The following is a 19,518-nucleotide window of genomic DNA, read 5'->3' on the forward strand; positions in this document are numbered from 1 at the left end:
CCAACAATGAAACATCAAAAGTACCACCACCCAAGTCAAAGATCAAGACATTATGTTCACCTTTTGAACCTTTCTTGTCCAAACCATAAGCAATGGCAGCAGCAGTTGGTTCGTTAATAATTCTCAAAACGTTCAAACCGGCAATCAAACCGGCATCCTTGGTAGCTTGTCTTTGAGAATCGTTAAAGTAAGCTGGAACAGTGACAACAGCATCTTTAACAGTACCACCCAAGAAACCTTCAGCAACTTCCTTCATTTTAACCAATACCATTGAAGAGATTTCTTCTGGAGTGAAAACCTTAGTTTCACCTTTGTATTCAACTTGAATGTTTGGTTTACCACCCTTGTCGATAACTTTAAATGGGAAATGTTTGATGTCATTCTGAACTTCTGGATCGTCAAATTTTCTACCAATTAAACGTTTAGCATCGAAAACAGTGTTGGCTGGGTTGATAGCAGCTTGATTCTTGGCAGCATCACCAATTAATCTCTCAGTATCAGTGAAGGCAACAAAAGATGGAGTAGTTCTGTTACCTTGGTCATTAGCAATAATTTCAACTCTATCGTTTGCAAAATGAGCCACACAAGAGTATGTGGTTCCTAAATCAATACCAACAGCTTTAGACATTATGAAGTGTTATATTTCTAGCTCAATTGATGTAGAAGAAGTGGAAGAAATGTGATGTAATTTTGATTCAATTGGAAACTTCAATTGACATTTATATATAAAAACTTTAGTTTGCTACATTAAAAGGGGTACATGGTTATGGCTGCAATTAAAATAAGTAAATACTGCATATAATTCACTTTGTGTGAGTTGATAGAATATTCGATTAATTTCTATCGAATGACCTTTCATTCTGTGTTCGTGTCACAGCTTCATAATTTGCGTCATTCTGAAAACGACATTAGGAGTTCATTAATTGCAAACGTATTCCTTCAAGACCACTTCAAACATCAATTGTAATGACAGGGTAGGACCTACTATCAAGTTCTCCTGAGGTTTCACAACCTATTCAACATAGATACCCCTCTTTTTGCTAAGAGCCACAGTTGCCGATCTCCACGGCAAAAATTTTAGCTACTAATCAGCGCAAGGCAATTTTTAAGACGCAGCTCGGTTGTATGCTTTACTAACAATCTTCGAACAACCTGCGATTCCACATCATTCTCTTTGTTCCATATTGTCAATATAGTTGTCACAAAACATACCCCCTCGTTCCGTGACAAAAATTGCAGAATCAATTACATCATGTGTTTCTCTAAAAGAGATCTACCTACTTGTTTGTCTAATACGACATTTGCTTTCTGAATTAGTCAATTGTTTTTACAATACCGGGATCACACTTCTGCCACGGTCTGTACGAATGGAGCAAACAGATGTGTTAATCTTTGTGTCGCATTCCCTGTCTTCTCTTCTCGCTTCAATTGAAAATAAATTGTATCACTACAATCGGAAGTCCATTCGAGATCTTTCTACAACTTTCTAGCAACAACTGAAAGATGATAATGAAATGAAAGTACAAAAGCTTGATGATTCAGTAATCAATCAAATCAAGTATCATCTCTACTTCAATTCTATTGACACAATTGTGGAAACTATTTTGCAAAGATGTTTCTCCTCAAATGCAACTAAAATTTCAATCAAAGTCGACTTACAATCAGTTGCAGTATTCATTCAAAGCAATGACGTCGGATACACACCTGATCAATTGGAGGAACTAGCTAATAGTGAGAAATTTGGTGGACTTGAAGTTGTATCAAACATTACGATAGTTTCCAAGTCAAAGGAGTACAAATGTCCTTATAAAACCACCCCTGGGAAAACTTTCTTAGCACAATTATGCAATGAAACTGACTTAAAGAGTAGTTACTTCAAGCCAGGGCCGATAGGGGATCATGGTACAATATATATTGTATCGAGCATTTTCAACAATTTACCTGTGAGACAAGCCCAACTAAAAGCAACTCCAATTTACAAAATCGTAAATGATGTCAAGTTGGCTTTACTCAAAGTCCTATTTAGGAAAACCCGAGTGTATGTCAGTTTGGAGTTGTATAATTCACAAAAATCTACTTTCGAAGAGATTTTATCGACAAATGCAGCATCTGATGTGAAATTGTTGCGAGATTTATATGACATCGAAATTCAATTTAAGCCTGTTAAAGCTACATTCAAATCCTATCGAATTGATGGAATAATTGGATTTCAAACAATAAGCTCCAAAATTCACCAGTATGTGTTTATCAACAACAAGTTAAAGTCCTTATCGAGAACAGATAACGCCACATTGAATAATATCTTTGAGGATTTCGGTGAACAGGATCCAAGTCCAAGAAAGAAAATGATACACAAGTATCCTACTTTCCTAATTTCGATTACATGTGATAAGGATGTTACTGAGGGATCATATTCTTGGTTAGTCGTGCTCGACATATTGAAACGAATTTTCACGAAGTTCGTACGTATAGGACAACTGAAACAACCAACAAATAAGCATGAAATCACATTTCTGCCGAGTCCCAAGAGAGCAAAGACTGATAAATTTATTCTAAATACAAATGTTCGATGGGGTGGTGTCAACAATAGAGAAATTGAAGGTATGGTTGGTTGTGGGAAATCACAGTACCTGAAGCCTCAATTGCAACCACCGGACACCAACAAAACAACTCATAAATGTGACCATGACCATGTCACTCACAAGCTAAACGAATACGAACACATCCAATTTGACAGACTACATCTCCAAAAATATCGAATTATCAAACAAATTGACAAGAAATTCATCCTTTTAGTTATTGATTTTAAACTAGTTGTATTGGACCAGCATGCAGCCGATGAAAGAATCAAAGTGGAAGAATTGATGCAAGAATTTGTAACCAACATGCCACGAAATTTACGACTTGCACAACCAATACGAATAAAAGTATCATCAAGTGAGCATCTTCTATTGCAGCAATATCGCACCAATTTTAAGTTTTGGGGCATCATTTACCACTCTGATGCAGAAAACTATGATTTGGTAATCACCAACGTGCCGGAACTTTTCATTAACACTTCCAGTGATGCTCATTTCATCAAGAGTATCTTGATCCAGCATTGTTACGATTTACAAAACAACATCAAAAGTCAAATTTTTGAGGCAACTTCTTCGGACTGGTTTACAATCATGCATCATGTTCCACAATCTATCACAAATTTAATCAATTCTAGAGCTTGTCGATCAGCAATTATGTTTGGTGATGAATTAACTATGACAGAAATGCATCAATTAGTTGAAAAGTTGAGTAGATGTAGGCTACCATTTTATTGCGCACATGGCAGACCATCTATAGTGCCATTAGTTAATCTACATAGCAACGAATAACTGGCTGAAAAGCTATTCCCTGTGTTAAAAAATCAATATACCGATTTTGTTGTCTATTATACATAAATACACACATTTGAAAATGTGGCAAATAACCCACAAATGCCCCATCTCTTCCCTTATAACGTTTTATGCGTCACCCTTTCACATCTCTTCCTGCTCCCTTATCTAGCCTCAAACTGGACCATTCTTCTCGTCCTAGCTTTATAAATAACACGATGTCCACATTCTTTACACCTAATAGCATCATTTTTACCTAGTGAGAAAGAAGCAGCACATTGAGCACAGTTGTACTTGACACCAAGAGATTTATTAGTAATTTGTGCTGATGCAGCATGTGATATCGATGTAGGGATAGTGAATCCTTCTCTTTGTGGGGAGGCCATAGTAGCTATAATACAGATGAGTTGGTTGAGTTAGTGATGATGTCGATGATGGAACAATTTTTTTTTCTGTTTCCGATTTGTATACGGACTGAAAAATTCGTTTAAGAGTGAATTAGGTTGTTGTTAATCAATGATCGAAATGATATGAATGCATTGAAAGAAACAATACTTCGACTAACTAAGTCAGTACCTGAACATGTCCTACGACCTAGTATTTATACTCCACGACCGAGTAGCTCTACTGCCACGGGCAACGTACCCACCAACATGTCTTCAAATACGATTACATTCACTAATGATCCACCTTCGATCCCATACCCCATTACCTATAGACGCATACCGTACCAACAACTATTTCGAGAATTCCTAGAACCTTTAGATATGCCCAACTTGAAAACTTTCAATACCAGCCAACAAGCTACCCCATACCAGCTGAATGCAGAATCAGAGAATGACACCAAGTACAATGTTGAAGAAGCTAGACGTAATTGGGCTAAACGCAAATCAACCAAAGTTCAAGATCAATTACAAGTGTATTTCGAAAATCGACAAATCTTTCACAAGATGCTTCAATACTTGATTGAGATTACTCCACCACATTTGAAAAATATTCAAAGTGAAACCTATAAACATCACATCTTAGCTCAAGAATCAACTGATCATCAGCTATATCATCCGTCTACTCGATATTGCATTAACTATGGACCATTACCTAATTTACCACAGCCGTTGACGACACATGTTTTTACAAATTACATTCACGACTTGGCTCATATCCAACATCAATGGCAAAATGCATCTAGTTTATCAGGGATAATACCGCAAATTCTTCTCGATTCTCACAAATTAAACAATTTCGAAATGGCACCCTACCGTTCTATAACTTCGTACAATCATCTTATGCACTATTTCGGCGTTACCAAAAACCAATCATTCTTAGCCCGAGCCCTCATCGTATCCATGAATCGCGATGGTCACAACATAGACACTCAAACAATCAACACCATGATAAATATAGTTCGCAAACAATCTCGCATACGATCAAGAGCAAATCTGTTGCAGCTAGTTTTAAAATATCTATATTTGGCCAATGACGCTGGGGTTGAAATCAATTTAACTACTTGGTCAAGAATTTATGATATTATATCATCACCATATTTAAAACAACAATTTCTTGAGGAGATGGATCATCAAAAAGTTCCTATACCTGACGCATTACATAGAAAAATGGTTAGAGATCTAGATTCCTGTAAATAGTGATTGATAAAGGAGGTATTATTGTGTATAAAGAGGGGATTGGTTGTTTGAACTTGTAGGTTTTTCAACTTTTGGTACAAGTTGCAAATCGTACTGTATTCGCAGTGGTTGCGAGGTGAAAAACAACTAAATGCAATCTGGTTTATTTCATATTTTCCACTAAAATTGTTACTGTGATTGACAACAAAAGGATCATAAATAAGAGTTGTTCTCGACGTAATGGTGCTGGCTAATAAAGATTACGATGCTACTACGAAAAGAAACAACTGGAATTTTCTTACAAAATTTTTGCAGTAATAGTAAACAAACTTCTCCACGACCATTTTTTTAAAATGTATGTAAGTTGCAATCAATCACGGGTACACTTACTTCCCCTTCATCTAAAACGTATTAACATTTATTTTCTTGAACCATACTCTGAAGCAAGTAAATTGCTTTTGAATAGGACACGATTCGTTATTCCGAGACAGGTAGTGTGTAGAAGTTTCAATTCCACTTACATCTACAAATCTTGCTAAATGCAATGCAAACGTTTTCCTCTTTTAAAATTGCTCGCATTCCTTGCATTTACATACAGTTATAACACATACTTAATTCCGATAGGTGACGATTGCACAAACTAAGAAAATTTAATCTCCGATAAATTTCACCTCCCGAAAGAAACTTTATCTACAACATCCGAGATTACCAGAAATTGTGGCTCCCTTGCAGGCTTGTGAGTCAACTGAAATCACTAAGCCCCAACACGTTTTTGAGGCATAATGGTGAAGACAAGCGCGAAAATCCATCCCCACTACTTACCCATTTCAGCAACGGCAATAATCACATTCATACCAATCTCTTTTCAAATGCGATGAACCAATCCATCTCATGAGGGATTTAAAGTCTGCTTCCAAGGAGATGAAAATTTCATGTTCATGAACTTATATCGTTATCTCTTCAACTCTATTGTTTACATTGTTTTTCAACCTTGATACGCAGGTGAACTTAAATCGGATTGGTGATACACTCGTTTAGTCTACTCACCGACAATTCTTGATTAGAAGATCTACAATTTTAGAGCATCCGATCCACCCACTGCAAATCTTCCTTGTTATTCTCTTCGTTCCTAGAAGATTCTTGAAATTGAATTGCATTGATGATGAATAAGGATTTAATTTTGTATGTTTTTTCTCCTTCGCACGTTTCTTGAATTGGTAAAATTGTTACCCAATTGAGTAATTACAAAATCATACATATTCACACACAACATGAGCCACATTATACATTAAAGTTATATGCACAAAACGCACATTATATTATATTATACTATATTTTAAATCACAATCGAGACAGTTAATAGTTGTATTGTTGATTTCTCGAATGAAAAAAGTTGCGAATTTTCTCATAACCCTTTTACTTCCGAGATATCCATTAAGTTTGGCTCTTTGAGAATGTGAGGATTGAGTGGTATAGTTGTGAGTAAGGTGTACACCAGAAAAGTCAGTTGATTCTGCTGAAAGAGGTTACTTTTCTGTGCACGAAACTTGGACAAGAAATTTTCTCAGCACCTGCATTCAATTTCATTTCCAACAACCTCTATGACGCAATCACATTTTGGTATAATTCTTTGTGTTTGCGCAGTAACATTTTTGTGGTTTGTCCCTCGAAAATTGAAGGACAGTGATTGTCTTGTACTACAAAGGTATACATGTTTGGTTTGTTGACTGTAGAGTATACTAACCACATGGTTGAGTTGTCTCATTGTAACCATTTCACATGACCACCATTCTTATCACTAACACTATCTCTGCTTCTTCCTTCCACTAAAAGATGTTTCATAAAGCAAGATTTCGCCTCGGGGGAAACTGTAATTACCAAGAAGTACACAGAGTAATTTATCACAAAAGAAAAGCTAACGCTTTACAATTTTGTGCAGATCAGGAATTCCGATTGTACATAAACAATGTCGTTAACCGACAGTGACTTGTTACACCAACGTGAAGCTTGAAGTACTTTAGCCCAAGGTACTTGATCAAAAACACTATCTCTATTTATTCACATGCAATATTACGTTCAAAAGCCACTCTACTAACAAGTTTTGTATTGCTTGATTTTCCTTTGAGCAATGAACAATATTGTTTTGTGTAACTGAGAAATGCGCAACCTCTTAATCTGTATAACACTAACTAAACTTGAAACTACTGTAAACACTAAAGCGCCAACAACAATAGAGTCTCCATGGGTGAGTGTTAACAGAGAGTACGAACAATAGATTAGACAACAATAGATTAGACAACAATAGCAAAGAGCAAATGTAATTACAACAATACCGGAAGTGATACACAAAGGGATAAAGAAATAACTAAAAATGGTAACAGAATGGATGTAGATATGTAAACATTGCCATACAATACCGAATTTTGCCTCTGTTTTTAAATCTCCAAGTTTCAGTAGTAGCTATTTATGGTTAGAAAAAGCTTAGATCCCATATCTTCCGGAGAGAATGTACAAATGAATAACGGGCACGCGGGGACGCCCGTTGTGAATGTGAAAACAAAGGCGAACCCTCGGAAACACACAATGGTTGTTTGTTAACTGTGTCTTTCCAAACAAATATCAAAGAAAGACAAAGAGCGTGTATATATATAGCTTACTTTACTCTTCTTTGCTTTGTACCTAAATATCGCTCCCCCTTTAGTTCGCATTGACTTGCTTTTTCACACCAAAATCTACGTACCTTAAACCACCCCACGTGAGCTTTTCAAATATTCCAGCAATTCCATACCTAGACAACTACTACGCCAATTCTCGATCTATCTATTACCACTTACTCAAGTTAAAGCACAGATATCACTTTTTTTTGAATTAGCATTACGAACATTAAATCATTTGAAGGAGAAAACTTAAAATAAAACGTACACACACTGAAGATCTCCCGCCCTTCGTTTACTGTACACAAAGACAACACTTGGCCAAGGAGATTTTTTTTTTTTTCATTCCATACTTTTGCAGTTCAAAGGAGAATATAAGCACTGCAACATAGTTAGTGAAAAAACAGTATCCTCGAATCAACGACAAGGGGGCTGAAATTCGAAAGTAATTATTTATCCACATAGATCTATTCAGTTTCAACCAACTAAATTGCAAAGGGAAGAGATCGGTCTCCTTAGTTGAAAACATTTCTTCATATAACTCATACTATCATAGTTGCATATAAACAGAGAAATTTCACAGCAAAGGAAAAGGAAAAGGAAAGGAAAGGAAAAAGGGAAGAACAATACAAAAAGAAATTAACAAATATAATAAAAATAGAAAGTGTTACACAAAGGTAAAAAGACAACAACAATTGCAATTTTATATACCGAACAATACAATAAGGTCATAAAAAACAGGGAAACAATACAAGGGAAGAGGAATTAAAAACTAATAAAAACCTTTACCTGTCTCTCTTGATTCACAATCCACTATCTTACTTTTTCAATTGTCGAAAGAAGTAAAAAAGGGTAAAGCTTTGACAAATAAGTCTCAAACCCTTTCTTGACAATACCTAGCCGCTCGGTTCAATCTAGTCCATCATAGAAAGATACCAAACCGAGGTTCACCCGAGCATTCATCCACCTTGCTCCAAATTTCACCCCCAATCCTCCTCTTCGACATAACTATCATCAACAAAACTAGCCCCAAGTCATCATCGACACCCGATGATCACAAACAGCAAAGCTTCAACAACAACAACACTATATAATATTATCTTCCTACTATTGTCATTCCTTATAATCACACCATGTGCTTCACTATCATTAACATATTGCTCAACACAAAACTTGGGTTCGGATTCCACGTCTGACCAATACATGTCAAATGGGTACTGTCAAGATCGATGTCAGAAATTAGGGTACGCTGTGGCAATATTGTCACGATTTGATTGTTATTGTGGTAATGATGTGCCTGAAAATCAAATAGATTTGAGTGATTGTGATACTTCTTGTCCTGGATATCCAGTTGAAAAATGTGGAGATGAAAATCATTTTGGATATTTGGTTTTTGGTGATCCTAGTGCTACTGTTGGTGGTGAAACTACATCTACAAGTCAAACAGAGACAGAAACAGAAACAGAAACAGATGATGAGACTACATCAACGAGTAGTACATCTAGCACCACATCTTCATCTAATATATCTCAAACCACATCCACAACTCCATCATCATCTTCACCTAGTACTTCTTCAACTAGCTCCACACCACAAAGTACATCATCTACTCCATCATCCACTCCATCATCTACTTCATCATCTACTTCATCATCTACTTCATCATCTACTAGTTCCCCCTCATCGCAACCAACAACAATGGTTACCCGCACAACTCAAGTCACACAAGTTCATCTGTCAAACGATGTAGTCAAAGTTACCGAATACTATACAGTTACTCCATCACCATCAATAACGCTGAGTTCAAGCACCTCATCGAAATCATCATCACCAAGTGTTGTGTCATCCACAGTTGTGCTAATATCAACTCAAGTTGAAGCATCAACAGTGTTTTCAGTTGTTACAGTTAACGGTACCCAAAGTCAACAACAGGTGAGCACATTGTACATTACTCAATCGGCAAATTCAACATCAATTCAATCATCGTCTACAGAGAGTAGCAGCAGTGAATTAACTTCCACATCAGGAGATTCTTCATCGTCATCGGATTTAGTAGGCGGTGCAGGAGCAGCTGCATCGTCATCACCTACTGAGCCAATAATTTCGTCAACCGCATCCGCAACCTCATCCGACTCCGAACTGTCCACATTGGAAGCACCTACATCCGATAACGAAAACAAGAGTGCATTCTTCTCCGATACTGGAAAAGTTGCCGGAACATTCACGGCAGTCGGGGTCGTTGTCTTAGGAATCGTCTCTGCAATACTCTACTGTTGCTGTTGTTGCACTGGTCGTAGACGCGGTGGAGTTGCTGGTGTTGGTGATCGTGATACATCTGATGAAGAAAACCGCTATTCACTGGATTATGATGATGTTGATGTAGCCCATGAAAAAGTTGTTGCGTTCAACAAGAACCAACGAGGACATCAACGCAATAGTAGCTATCCAGCACCACCGGAGTATCGTCATAGTAAACAATCTTCATTTTCATCATTGAAACGAGATAATTCAACCAAGACGCTATTTTCATTGTTTATGGGTGGTAGTTCAAATCATGCCGAAAAGGAAAAAGCCAATGCTAATAGCAATTACTACTATAATAATGATTATGGATCTAGTGGAGGTCTGGGAATTAATCGAAACTTGTCTCGAAAGAAGTTGTTACGTGGCTCTCAGGGCTTTGGCATGGGGGGTGGTGGAGATTCATCGGATGATAATGGAGACATTATCATGTTTCCAATTGATGAAAATAATCAACCAATGTTTAGTCAATCACTTGATAATCTTCATGATCATAATGGAGGTACAGGTGGTGGAACTTTGAAGATTGCCAATCCAGATTAGAACAACTGGAGCCCCAAGGACCATCAATTTATCACTATCCACATCGTTTTCGCATTCATTTTTATCATTTCACATTCGTTTATCGCATAGTGTCATTCATTATTACACAGACATTTATACATCTACGTTGTCTTGAAATTCATTAGTTTTCAATTCTCAATTTTTATATATAGCCACACAGGTTTTAATGCCAGTTTTTATTAACCTTTTTAATTTCATATAACTTCAGATTCATTTTTGTCTATATTTTTATAGCCAATACATATCGTTAATACATTGTACATTTAAAAGTAGCTTGAGCAATGCCCGTCATGAAATTTTGTTGACGAAGAGTGGAAACTTAGAAGAAACGCTTTCAAAAGTTGGCAATGCTATTAAATTATACAGGCACATAATTGAATATAAGTGTGTTACCTCATCATTACAATTCCCTACTTATTCCTCAAAAATAATGTATGAACAACAACTGGTATTATGTTATACCTTCTTGTATATAAACGAATAATTCTAAATGTAAAACTACTATGTCAACTCAATCTTCACTAACTGGGATCAGAAGGCAATTTCGATTGATTCTCATACTTTGGCTGGTACTCATAAGCATTAACATTCCCAGCACCATTCTTGCTCTTTTCACCACCATTGGCTCCTCTTTCACTTTCACCATCACTAGCATCACTTTCATCACTACTCGAATCTGAACTGGAACTAGGACACCCGTGTCCACCATGATCGTGTTCATGCGCTTCTTCTTCATCAAACGATCGTTGTGGATGGAATATGCAACATATTTTCGTCTTTTTCTTGTTCATGTGTTCGTTATCAACGACATCTTGAGTCCACCTTACTTTTGGTTTCTTTTGTTTCGATTTAGATTTGGTTTTCTTTAATACTGAGGAAGGAGCATCATCTTGTTGTTGTGATTGCTGTTCTTCAGTGGGACGTAAACGAAGGACGTTGTTTGAAGGTTCTATAACTTGTGTGCGTGATGCAATTCCCGACTGTGGTTGGTTCAGCATAATTATGGACGTATATGTAGATACTAGGTAATACCTGTTGTATAAATTTCACTCTTTGGTTGTGTGTGGTATCATATCATTTTCTATTTTTGTCAGCTTTTTTATTGAGACATATAATTGTTATCTTTTGAATTCAATCACGTGACGTGGGACCTGTATGTGCGATATTCTATGCTATAAAGAAACAAGGATATCAAGCGTCTAACGGATTCGCTATACGACCTCCCACTTTGATTAGAGATTGCTAACAATATGCTATTGAATACACAAATACACGTAAAACTAAAAGTTGCGTCTATTCACTTTGTTCATCCTAGTATTTAAGAAATTTGCAGTTGAAAATAAAGAAAGTTAATTTTTTGCAGCATAATAAAAAATCAATACCATAAAAAGCTACATCACAGGCTCCATACCCCCAAAAGCAATTTCTTTTCAAAAGAGCTGAACATATTAACCGCATCCACCTCAAAAGATGCGTGTCGGGTTTAGATCCAAGAGTGCACACCTGTCAAACTCACCAAAACTCATCTCATTGACACTTTACTTGATGCTATTAGTTTTACCAACAATCATCATTGCCGTATCAAGAACCACCACCAACAGCAACGACATTAACAAAAAGGTCTTAAACAAACGCCCCGCCCACAACTCAACATTAGTCCCACTCATCAATAATAACACCAACGCTAACGTCAACGCCAATAGCTTCAATAACAAGTCATTTGCAATTATTCAAGGAACAAAATTAGAACGAGAAAGTACTTCATCCGGTTGGCAAATAAACGCAGGAGTTTATCTTGAGAAATCAATTGGTGATGGACATTCAACCATGTGGGAATCCAGCTCAGATGATGATTCTTCTGATGACGATGGATGGGGATGGGCTAAGGGGGCTAGAAAGAGTAAAAGGAAAAAGTTTTCAATGTTGTCCCATAACCAGGGAGCTGATGGGGTTGTTAATAGTACTACCAATGGGAATGGGTCTGCTCGAATTCAGATGTATAGCTATGATAATGTTGTTGGTATTGATCAGCTTGGGTCCGAGTTATTGACTGATGGAGAAATGGCTATGGAAATGGATAAGTTCAAACTGAAGAAACAACATTCTTGGTCAGAAAAAGATAAAGGAGAAGAAAATCTAGACGATGGTGATGTGTTAAAGTCAGACGCGAGCTACATTTGGAACAAACTTTATGATCTTGTTAGGTTATATGTGTTTATTCTTTGGATAATTTTAGTTGGATGATTAATATAGGAGACACTTTTAATTCAGGTGTACCTCTCTCTTGTTGGTAATAACAAACTTTGTAGATGATGTCATGTCCTTATCAATTTAGGGTTGAAGTTCCCGAATCCGTAAATTACGAAGAAAAAGATGCATAACTGTACAGCAAGAGAGAGAGAGAGGGGTCATGTCTGGAGAACGAGGCGCATAACTGTGCACACGATGAATAGGACCAATTATCTGATGTTATAGCCACTTCATATCACATAGTTTTAGGATAAGAAGCTCTTTTGAGATGACGGGGTCAGTTCCAATTCTTTTTACAACAAAGGAAAACAAAAAGAACCGTATAAGCCACGAAGTCAAGGATACCCTCTCCACAAATTCTGTTCTAAATTTAGCAATTAGCAATGTGAGAAGTCGTATTTAAGTTCACCAAGAGAATAGTGTTTTGCAGAAAACTGATGCCGAGGAAATAAAACAACAAAATGCAAAGAAGTTTGGGAAGAGGGAATTACTAAAGAATTTTGTTAAGTTAACCCAATACAGATATGGATACGATTAACCAAAAAAGAAAAAAGTTACAAAAGAGTGACAGTTGTATAACGTCATAGCTTTTACATGAGTAATAACCAATCAGTGGGGATATAAAGATATTGCACATTGCATAATTTCAGACATAGAGACGAAGAAACAAAAATTACGATGGGGTAGAGAGGTTGAAGAAATACGTAAAAAAGATGTAACACAAAATTCAATTGACACAAATGATCGATTTTCAACTGGGGATGGTTATGTGTAGAAAGGGTAATCTAGAACATCAAGCCTAGTGGCTATGTGTATTTTGCATATATACATTAACTGCTATCAGTACTTTCTTGTCATAACCACTCTGTCAACGGAAACATTCAAACTACAATTTCTTTAATATATAATGCATAGGATTATGAATCAAGCGCGGTGAAGACGTAAGAGTCGAATCTGCGACAATACTCATATAAGACCAAAACATATGCAGGTTCTTCGACACAGAGGAACGTTCTCTATGTATGGAGCTTGTTGAAACCGGAGAATGAAAAATAATATTGAGCTCGGCTCACGAAAAGTCTTCTGATTCGGTAAAGACCTGCATATAAAAATGCAAGAGAAAAGAAAAAAATATAACTAAGGATAGAAAAATTCTTGTCTATTGATGTAAGGATGTTACAGGTAGTGTATCGTGTACCAAAACATTTGATTTCACAAAAGCAAATATGAGAATTACTAGACAACGTGCGATAAAGGCGAGCAAAGAGTGATAGCGCAATATGGGAGTAATGTAACAATCTGTCCATACACACTTGAGTAAGAAGGGTCAATATGACAAGGAGTCTGTGGTAGTATTCTGTCCACAACATAGCCACAATATGCATCTATCTCAATATACGCTTAGCCCTAAGAAAAAGTGGAATGTTTCTACTATACAGAGAGAAGAACAATATTCTTTAAGAACTCCAAGAAATGACAAGAAAAAAAAATTACTCAAAGTTTTTTTTTATCTTGGCATTTTAGTAATAGACACATTTTACGTAACACACATATTGTAGAGTCAATGGGCAAGGGGTTGTAACGTATGCGGAAGGACTGAAACGAATAAAAACAAAAATGAATGATTAGAGAGGGAGGACAAAATTGGATAGAGACAGGCAGGCGCAGGTAAAAGTTTAAAATAGACTCGTTTGTATATATACTCTCCTCCTTTCCCTTTTATTTTTTTAATACACTGTTGATACTTTTCTGCTCTTCTTGTACAAATCTACTCATTTTACAACAATAACAGCGACAACAACAACAGCAGTAGAGCAACCTTGTACCCACTTTCCACAACTGATAAAACTAGACTTAAATTACAGAACTACACTAGACAATAAAATATATACATAATATGAATTACAACGTACATCCTGTCTCATACTTGAATGCAGACAGTTATAACAATAACAACAGTAACGGCAACAACGGAGCAGATAAATCCTCCCAACAGCAACCTTTTTTACAATCACAGCAAGTTTCTAGTATCTCACAACAACTGTCTCGTGGTAACAGTATCACCAAGAAATCACCATCAACTGATTTAGAAATGGATAATGTTACATCTCCGTCATCAATAACTTCGTCCCATTCACCAAGAACTAATCATGCTAATGGGTCACCTCATTCTTCATTTACTTCACATTCTTTAGCTAATTCACCTATGGATGATGCAAAGAGTAGACAACCAATCTCAAGCAATGGTGATGTGTTGGATGTAAGTCATGCAGAAGTTGCAACTACTAACAATTCAACTTTACCTGCTTCTGGTATTACTTCTTCAGGTGTTGCTAACTCAGCACCATCAGTTTTGCCTCAACAGCCAACACAATTACATCCAAGTTTAAACCCACTTTACAATAGTCATGCTTTTTATCACCAACAGCAGCAACATCAACAGCAACATCTTCAACATCAACAGCAACATCTTCAACATCAACAACAACAACAACCGGCACAACTGTTCCATCCCACTGGAGCTTATCAAGAGTTGTCAGGTGACCACTACCATCCATCATATTTAAACAGTGGTGCAGTTTCCTCCCAACTAGTACCACAATTGAATGATGCTAGAATGAGCTCCGCCTTCAATGCTTATTCAGCTAAACCACCAAAAAAGACTTATAAAAAAATTACAGAAGCAGATTTACGTGGTCCATTCAAATGTTTATGGGGTGAATGTAACATCATTTTTGAATCTCCTGAAGCCTTGTATGATCATTTATGTGATGATCATGTTGGTAGAAAATCATCAAATAATTTAAGTTTAACTTGTTATTGGGAAAAATGTGGAACAACCACAGTCAAAAGAGATCATATCACTTCTCATTTACGTGTTCATGTTCCATTAAAACCATTCCATTGTGATTTATGTCCCAAATCTTTCAAGAGACCTCAAGATTTGAAAAAACATTCCAAGATTCATGCTGACGATCATCCAAAGAAGTTGAAGAAGGCTCAGAGACAATTGTTGAAACAACAACAAAAGGAAGCTAAACAACAATTGAAGTTGAATAAAGCAAATGGTGATTTACCTTATTTTGCTACTGTTGCTGGTGGCGCTCATGGACATGATGAAGAATCAAGAAAGAGAAGATTTGATAATAATTCTCAACATAACATGTATGTTGTTAATAGTATATTGAATGATTTCAATTTCCAACAAGTTAACCAACAAAATGGGGGATACACTCAACAAGCTCAAGGACAATTTTCCGATGCAAAGAGAATGAAGCCAAATACTGAATACAATATTGATATGTTTAACAGATTGAATCATTTGGATGATCAATTACACCATGGACCACATGGTAATGCACAATATCAACAACAACAACAACAACAACAACAACAGCAGCAGCAACAACAACACCCACACCCATCATACACGCACACAGCAAACAATAGTAACATCTATGAAGCCGAGAAATTTTTCAACTCTTTGTCCAATTCAATCGATATGCAATATCAGAACTTGTCATCACAATATCAACAACAGCATGCTCATGGCCATGGAAGCCAGTCTGCTAGTGGTGCCAGCAATATCCATACTGCATCATCACACCAACACTCATCGCATGTATACCCTACTTTACCAGTATTGCCATCAACTTCAATTAGTTCTAAAGAACATGGTGCCGCTACTGCTGCTTCTACTTCTGGTGCAGTCAATTCTGGTTCTACTGGATACTTGTCTTCGTACCCACAAATCAACAGACCAATGGGATATAATTTATCCTACGGTCAACAACAACCACATGCTAATGGTTTAGAATTTAATGGTGTTTCAATCTACCAAAAAGCAGGTCAAAAATTGGACAATGAAGAAGAAGAAGAGGGATCCGATGACGAATCTGATGACGTTTCCTCTGATGATTATTCCGAAGAAGAAGAAATTGATTCATTATTTGATAAATTGAACTTGAATGGTGGAGAAGCAGATGAAGAAGACAATGATGATGATGATGATGAAGTTATTGTTGATGGATATAATCTTAAAGATGTCGCAAAGCACAGAGCTTTGATTCATCATGTTGTTGAAGTATTGAAACAACAAATCAAGGAACAACAACAACAGTCGGAAAAGAAACAAGATGAACAGCAAAAGCAGGTGGATGAATTGAAACGTGATTCAATTTATGGAGAAAAGAAATTGTATCCAACCATTACTGCTTTTTGATTGCATTGTATTCTTAGATGACTTTGATGTTTCCTTTCCGTTAATTTGGGTGGTAGTTTGTTTCCGTTAAGTCAATGTTGACATTATTGTGCTTTTTTTGTTTGGTTTTTTATTTCAACTATGATGTATTTGTTTTTACTTCTATCTTGTGAATGCTCCTTTTTATATTTTTGTATACTAGTATACCATGAGTTTTAAGTTAATGATTTCGTGTTTATTATTCTGTCAACTTCGTAAGGATCCCTATATGTATATGTGTATGTGTTTGACTAAAGAGTGATTGTATTGATAGTTTTCGGGTTTTGCAACCACCGATAAATAGGCAGAGAATTTTTTTCTCACAACGATGTTTTAACACACATACACCAAATTTCGTACGAACAACCACTCTTGCTGTACAACTCTTCCTGTGTACAAAGACACACATGTTCAATCATCTTACTCCGCAAAGCAATCTTTCTTAACAATGACCCCTCACTATATATCAATACTACGAGTACCAACAACAAATGTGTGAGTGTACACTGACCTTGTCTCAACGATAACGAAAGCTCCTACAGGAAATGATGTTGGTACCAAATCCAACAACACCGTCGGCATCATCTCTCTTGACTTTTCCCCCAACCAAACCTCATGAGTTGAAATACACTTTGAGGCACAGAAACCTATAAATTAATCGTAATGTAATGTTTTTTAATAAGTTTATCCCCTCTGGGGTGGTAAATCTGTACTGTATTGTGTCACGATGTATTTGGTATTTATGTCACCTCTTTGGGTGATTTTGACAGCGATGAAGAATAATGTAATAGGATTTGGTTCAGCACGCAAAAAGTATGAAGTACATAAAGAAGCTACACGTTGTCGTTGAGTCATAATCGTTGGATTATACTTTTGATACAGTTGGCTCTGAGCTCGAAACAATAGTATATAGAGTTCCTTAAAATTTAATTTATAATATATAGGTCTGTTGGTACCAGAGCCAACCCACTTTCAGGAATCCTTGCGCGTTTGCTATATACAATTTACATTTATGCCCCCTACTATGATTCAGTTTTTGATATCACACCACCACCCAAAACCTGATTACCAAGATAAAACACTCCTGCTTGACCCGGGGCCAATGCCCTGACACTATCAACCAACTCCAATTCAACAACACCATCACTTTTCAAGCACCACAATTTAATTTTTGTAGGTCTCGATAATGAATGATGTTGAAACTCAACTTCAATAGGATCAAGAGCACCAACTTTCTTCTCATCGTAAACCCAATCAACATCAGTAACCGTAACTTTTGATTTGTAAAGCTTTGGATTATCATGACCTCTAACTATAACCAATTGATTTTTTGTCACATTCTTCTCAGCAACAAACCAAACACCTTTGTAATTTGGATCACCTTGAGGCATTGAAACACTTGATTTTTGTCCAATTGTAGCATGCCATAACCCTTGATGCTGACCCCAGATTTTACCATCTTCAGTTACAATATCACCGGGGTTGGGTTCGATATATTCATTGAGGAAATCACGGAAATTCGATTGATTTGGGTTAACGAAACATAGACCTTGAGAATCGGGTTTGTTTTTCACATGAAGGTCAAATTGGTAAGCCATGTCTCTTGTTTCTGATTTTAGATAATGACCTAATGGGAAAATCACCTTGTTGAGAATACCAGATGGAATTGATGAAAGATAGTACGATTGATCTTTACGGGTACTCAATCCACGAAGTAAATGGTATTCCCCAGTGCCGTTTTGCATCACTCGCGCATAATGGCCCGTCACCAACCACCATTTCTCACCGTATTTATCATTCAAATATTGAGCCAATTTACCAAACTTGACATGTTTATTACATCCGACATCAGGATTAGGAGTTAATCCAGCACGATATTTATCAATCATGGGAGTGAATACATTATTCCAATAATCAGATTCAAAATTGACTCGCTCACAAGGGATGCCTAATTTTTGACAAACCTGCTTCACATCTTTCCAATCCCGTTCGGTACAAGTGCCTGTTTGGGACCAGTTTGACATGTATATCCCTCGCACGTTGGGGTACTTGGCGTATAATGCGGCACATACTGAAGAGTCAACTCCGGATGACATCGCCACTATTATGGTGTCGTTGAGTTGTGGTTGTGGTTGGATGTAATTTTGCTCTGGTTGGAGAAGGTTTCTTGGCTCTTGTGGGTCATATGGTAAAGCATGTGTGTTAAATTTGGGATAGTATGGTGATGGATGTGTATGAACGCTGTAAGGTCTTACTCGTGGTAGTCGTAGCAGCCTCAAAGTAGCTCGTAACATAGTCATGACAGATTATAACCCTACATTGAAATGTGATGCGCTAATTTTTCATTAACTTTTGGTAGCATTCGTTGATAAAGAGCGGATTCGGAACCGAAACCTTAGTAGTGATGATTTTAATATTTTCGCCATACTAATCAATCAACCTTAAGCGCAATGACTTGCCAAAGGGTCGCCTGCGGTATATACCAAATGTGTCGACTAGACCGAGTGTTCTGTATGTTG

General features: G+C 36.8%; 9 protein-coding genes across 9 annotated transcripts; 5 read left to right on the plus strand and 4 right to left on the minus strand. All coding sequences in view use genetic code 12, as the record gives it.

The window, feature by feature from the left end:
• CORT_0G00500 (Hsp70 hsp70 chaperone) lies at window positions 1–628 on the minus strand (the record flags this gene model as incomplete). The annotated part of the gene is made up of 1 exon (XM_003870819.2): window positions 1–628. A coding segment is annotated over one exon (628 nt), but the record flags the coding sequence as incomplete, so codon positions are not given.
• An 886-nt stretch (window positions 629–1,514) lies between these two features.
• CORT_0G00510 (Mlh3 protein) lies at window positions 1,515–3,368 on the plus strand (the record flags this gene model as incomplete). The annotated part of the gene is made up of 1 exon (XM_003870820.1): window positions 1,515–3,368. One exon carries the CDS (start codon window positions 1,515–1,517, stop codon window positions 3,366–3,368), a length of 1,854 nt encoding a protein of 617 aa, XP_003870869.1.
• A 164-nt stretch (window positions 3,369–3,532) lies between these two features.
• Window positions 3,533–3,754, minus strand: CORT_0G00520 (Rpc10 RNA polymerase subunit ABC10-alpha of RNA polymerase complexes I, II, and III; the record flags this gene model as incomplete). The annotated part of the gene is made up of 1 exon (XM_003870821.1): window positions 3,533–3,754. The coding sequence occupies one exon, from the start codon at window positions 3,752–3,754 to the stop codon at window positions 3,533–3,535; it is 222 nt and encodes a 73-aa protein (XP_003870870.1).
• A 144-nt stretch (window positions 3,755–3,898) lies between these two features.
• On the plus strand, window positions 3,899–5,011 carry CORT_0G00530 (hypothetical protein; the record flags this gene model as incomplete). Its single annotated transcript, XM_003870822.1, has 1 exon — window positions 3,899–5,011. The coding sequence occupies one exon, from the start codon at window positions 3,899–3,901 to the stop codon at window positions 5,009–5,011; it is 1,113 nt and encodes a 370-aa protein (XP_003870871.1).
• A 3,683-nt stretch (window positions 5,012–8,694) lies between these two features.
• CORT_0G00540 (Wsc4 h) lies at window positions 8,695–10,488 on the plus strand (the record flags this gene model as incomplete). Its single annotated transcript, XM_003870823.1, has 1 exon — window positions 8,695–10,488. The coding sequence occupies one exon, from the start codon at window positions 8,695–8,697 to the stop codon at window positions 10,486–10,488; it is 1,794 nt and encodes a 597-aa protein (XP_003870872.1).
• A 542-nt stretch (window positions 10,489–11,030) lies between these two features.
• Window positions 11,031–11,507, minus strand: CORT_0G00550 (Ypi1 protein; the record flags this gene model as incomplete). Its single annotated transcript, XM_003870824.1, has 1 exon — window positions 11,031–11,507. One exon carries the CDS (start codon window positions 11,505–11,507, stop codon window positions 11,031–11,033), a length of 477 nt encoding a protein of 158 aa, XP_003870873.1.
• A 472-nt stretch (window positions 11,508–11,979) lies between these two features.
• On the plus strand, window positions 11,980–12,753 carry CORT_0G00560 (hypothetical protein; the record flags this gene model as incomplete). Its single annotated transcript, XM_003870825.1, has 1 exon — window positions 11,980–12,753. One exon carries the CDS (start codon window positions 11,980–11,982, stop codon window positions 12,751–12,753), a length of 774 nt encoding a protein of 257 aa, XP_003870874.1.
• A 1,903-nt stretch (window positions 12,754–14,656) lies between these two features.
• CORT_0G00580 (Rim101 transcription factor) lies at window positions 14,657–16,981 on the plus strand (the record flags this gene model as incomplete). Its single annotated transcript, XM_003870826.1, has 1 exon — window positions 14,657–16,981. The coding sequence occupies one exon, from the start codon at window positions 14,657–14,659 to the stop codon at window positions 16,979–16,981; it is 2,325 nt and encodes a 774-aa protein (XP_003870875.1).
• Window positions 16,982–18,021: 1,040 nt separating this feature from the next.
• On the minus strand, window positions 18,022–19,299 carry CORT_0G00590 (Slm3 protein; the record flags this gene model as incomplete). The annotated part of the gene is made up of 1 exon (XM_003870827.1): window positions 18,022–19,299. One exon carries the CDS (start codon window positions 19,297–19,299, stop codon window positions 18,022–18,024), a length of 1,278 nt encoding a protein of 425 aa, XP_003870876.1.
• Window positions 19,300–19,518: the final 219 nt, after the last annotated feature.

Source organism: Candida orthopsilosis (genome assembly GCF_000315875.1).
Source record: "Candida orthopsilosis Co 90-125, chromosome 7 draft sequence".
Taxonomy (NCBI): Eukaryota; Fungi; Ascomycota; class Pichiomycetes; order Serinales; family Debaryomycetaceae; genus Lodderomyces; species Lodderomyces orthopsilosis.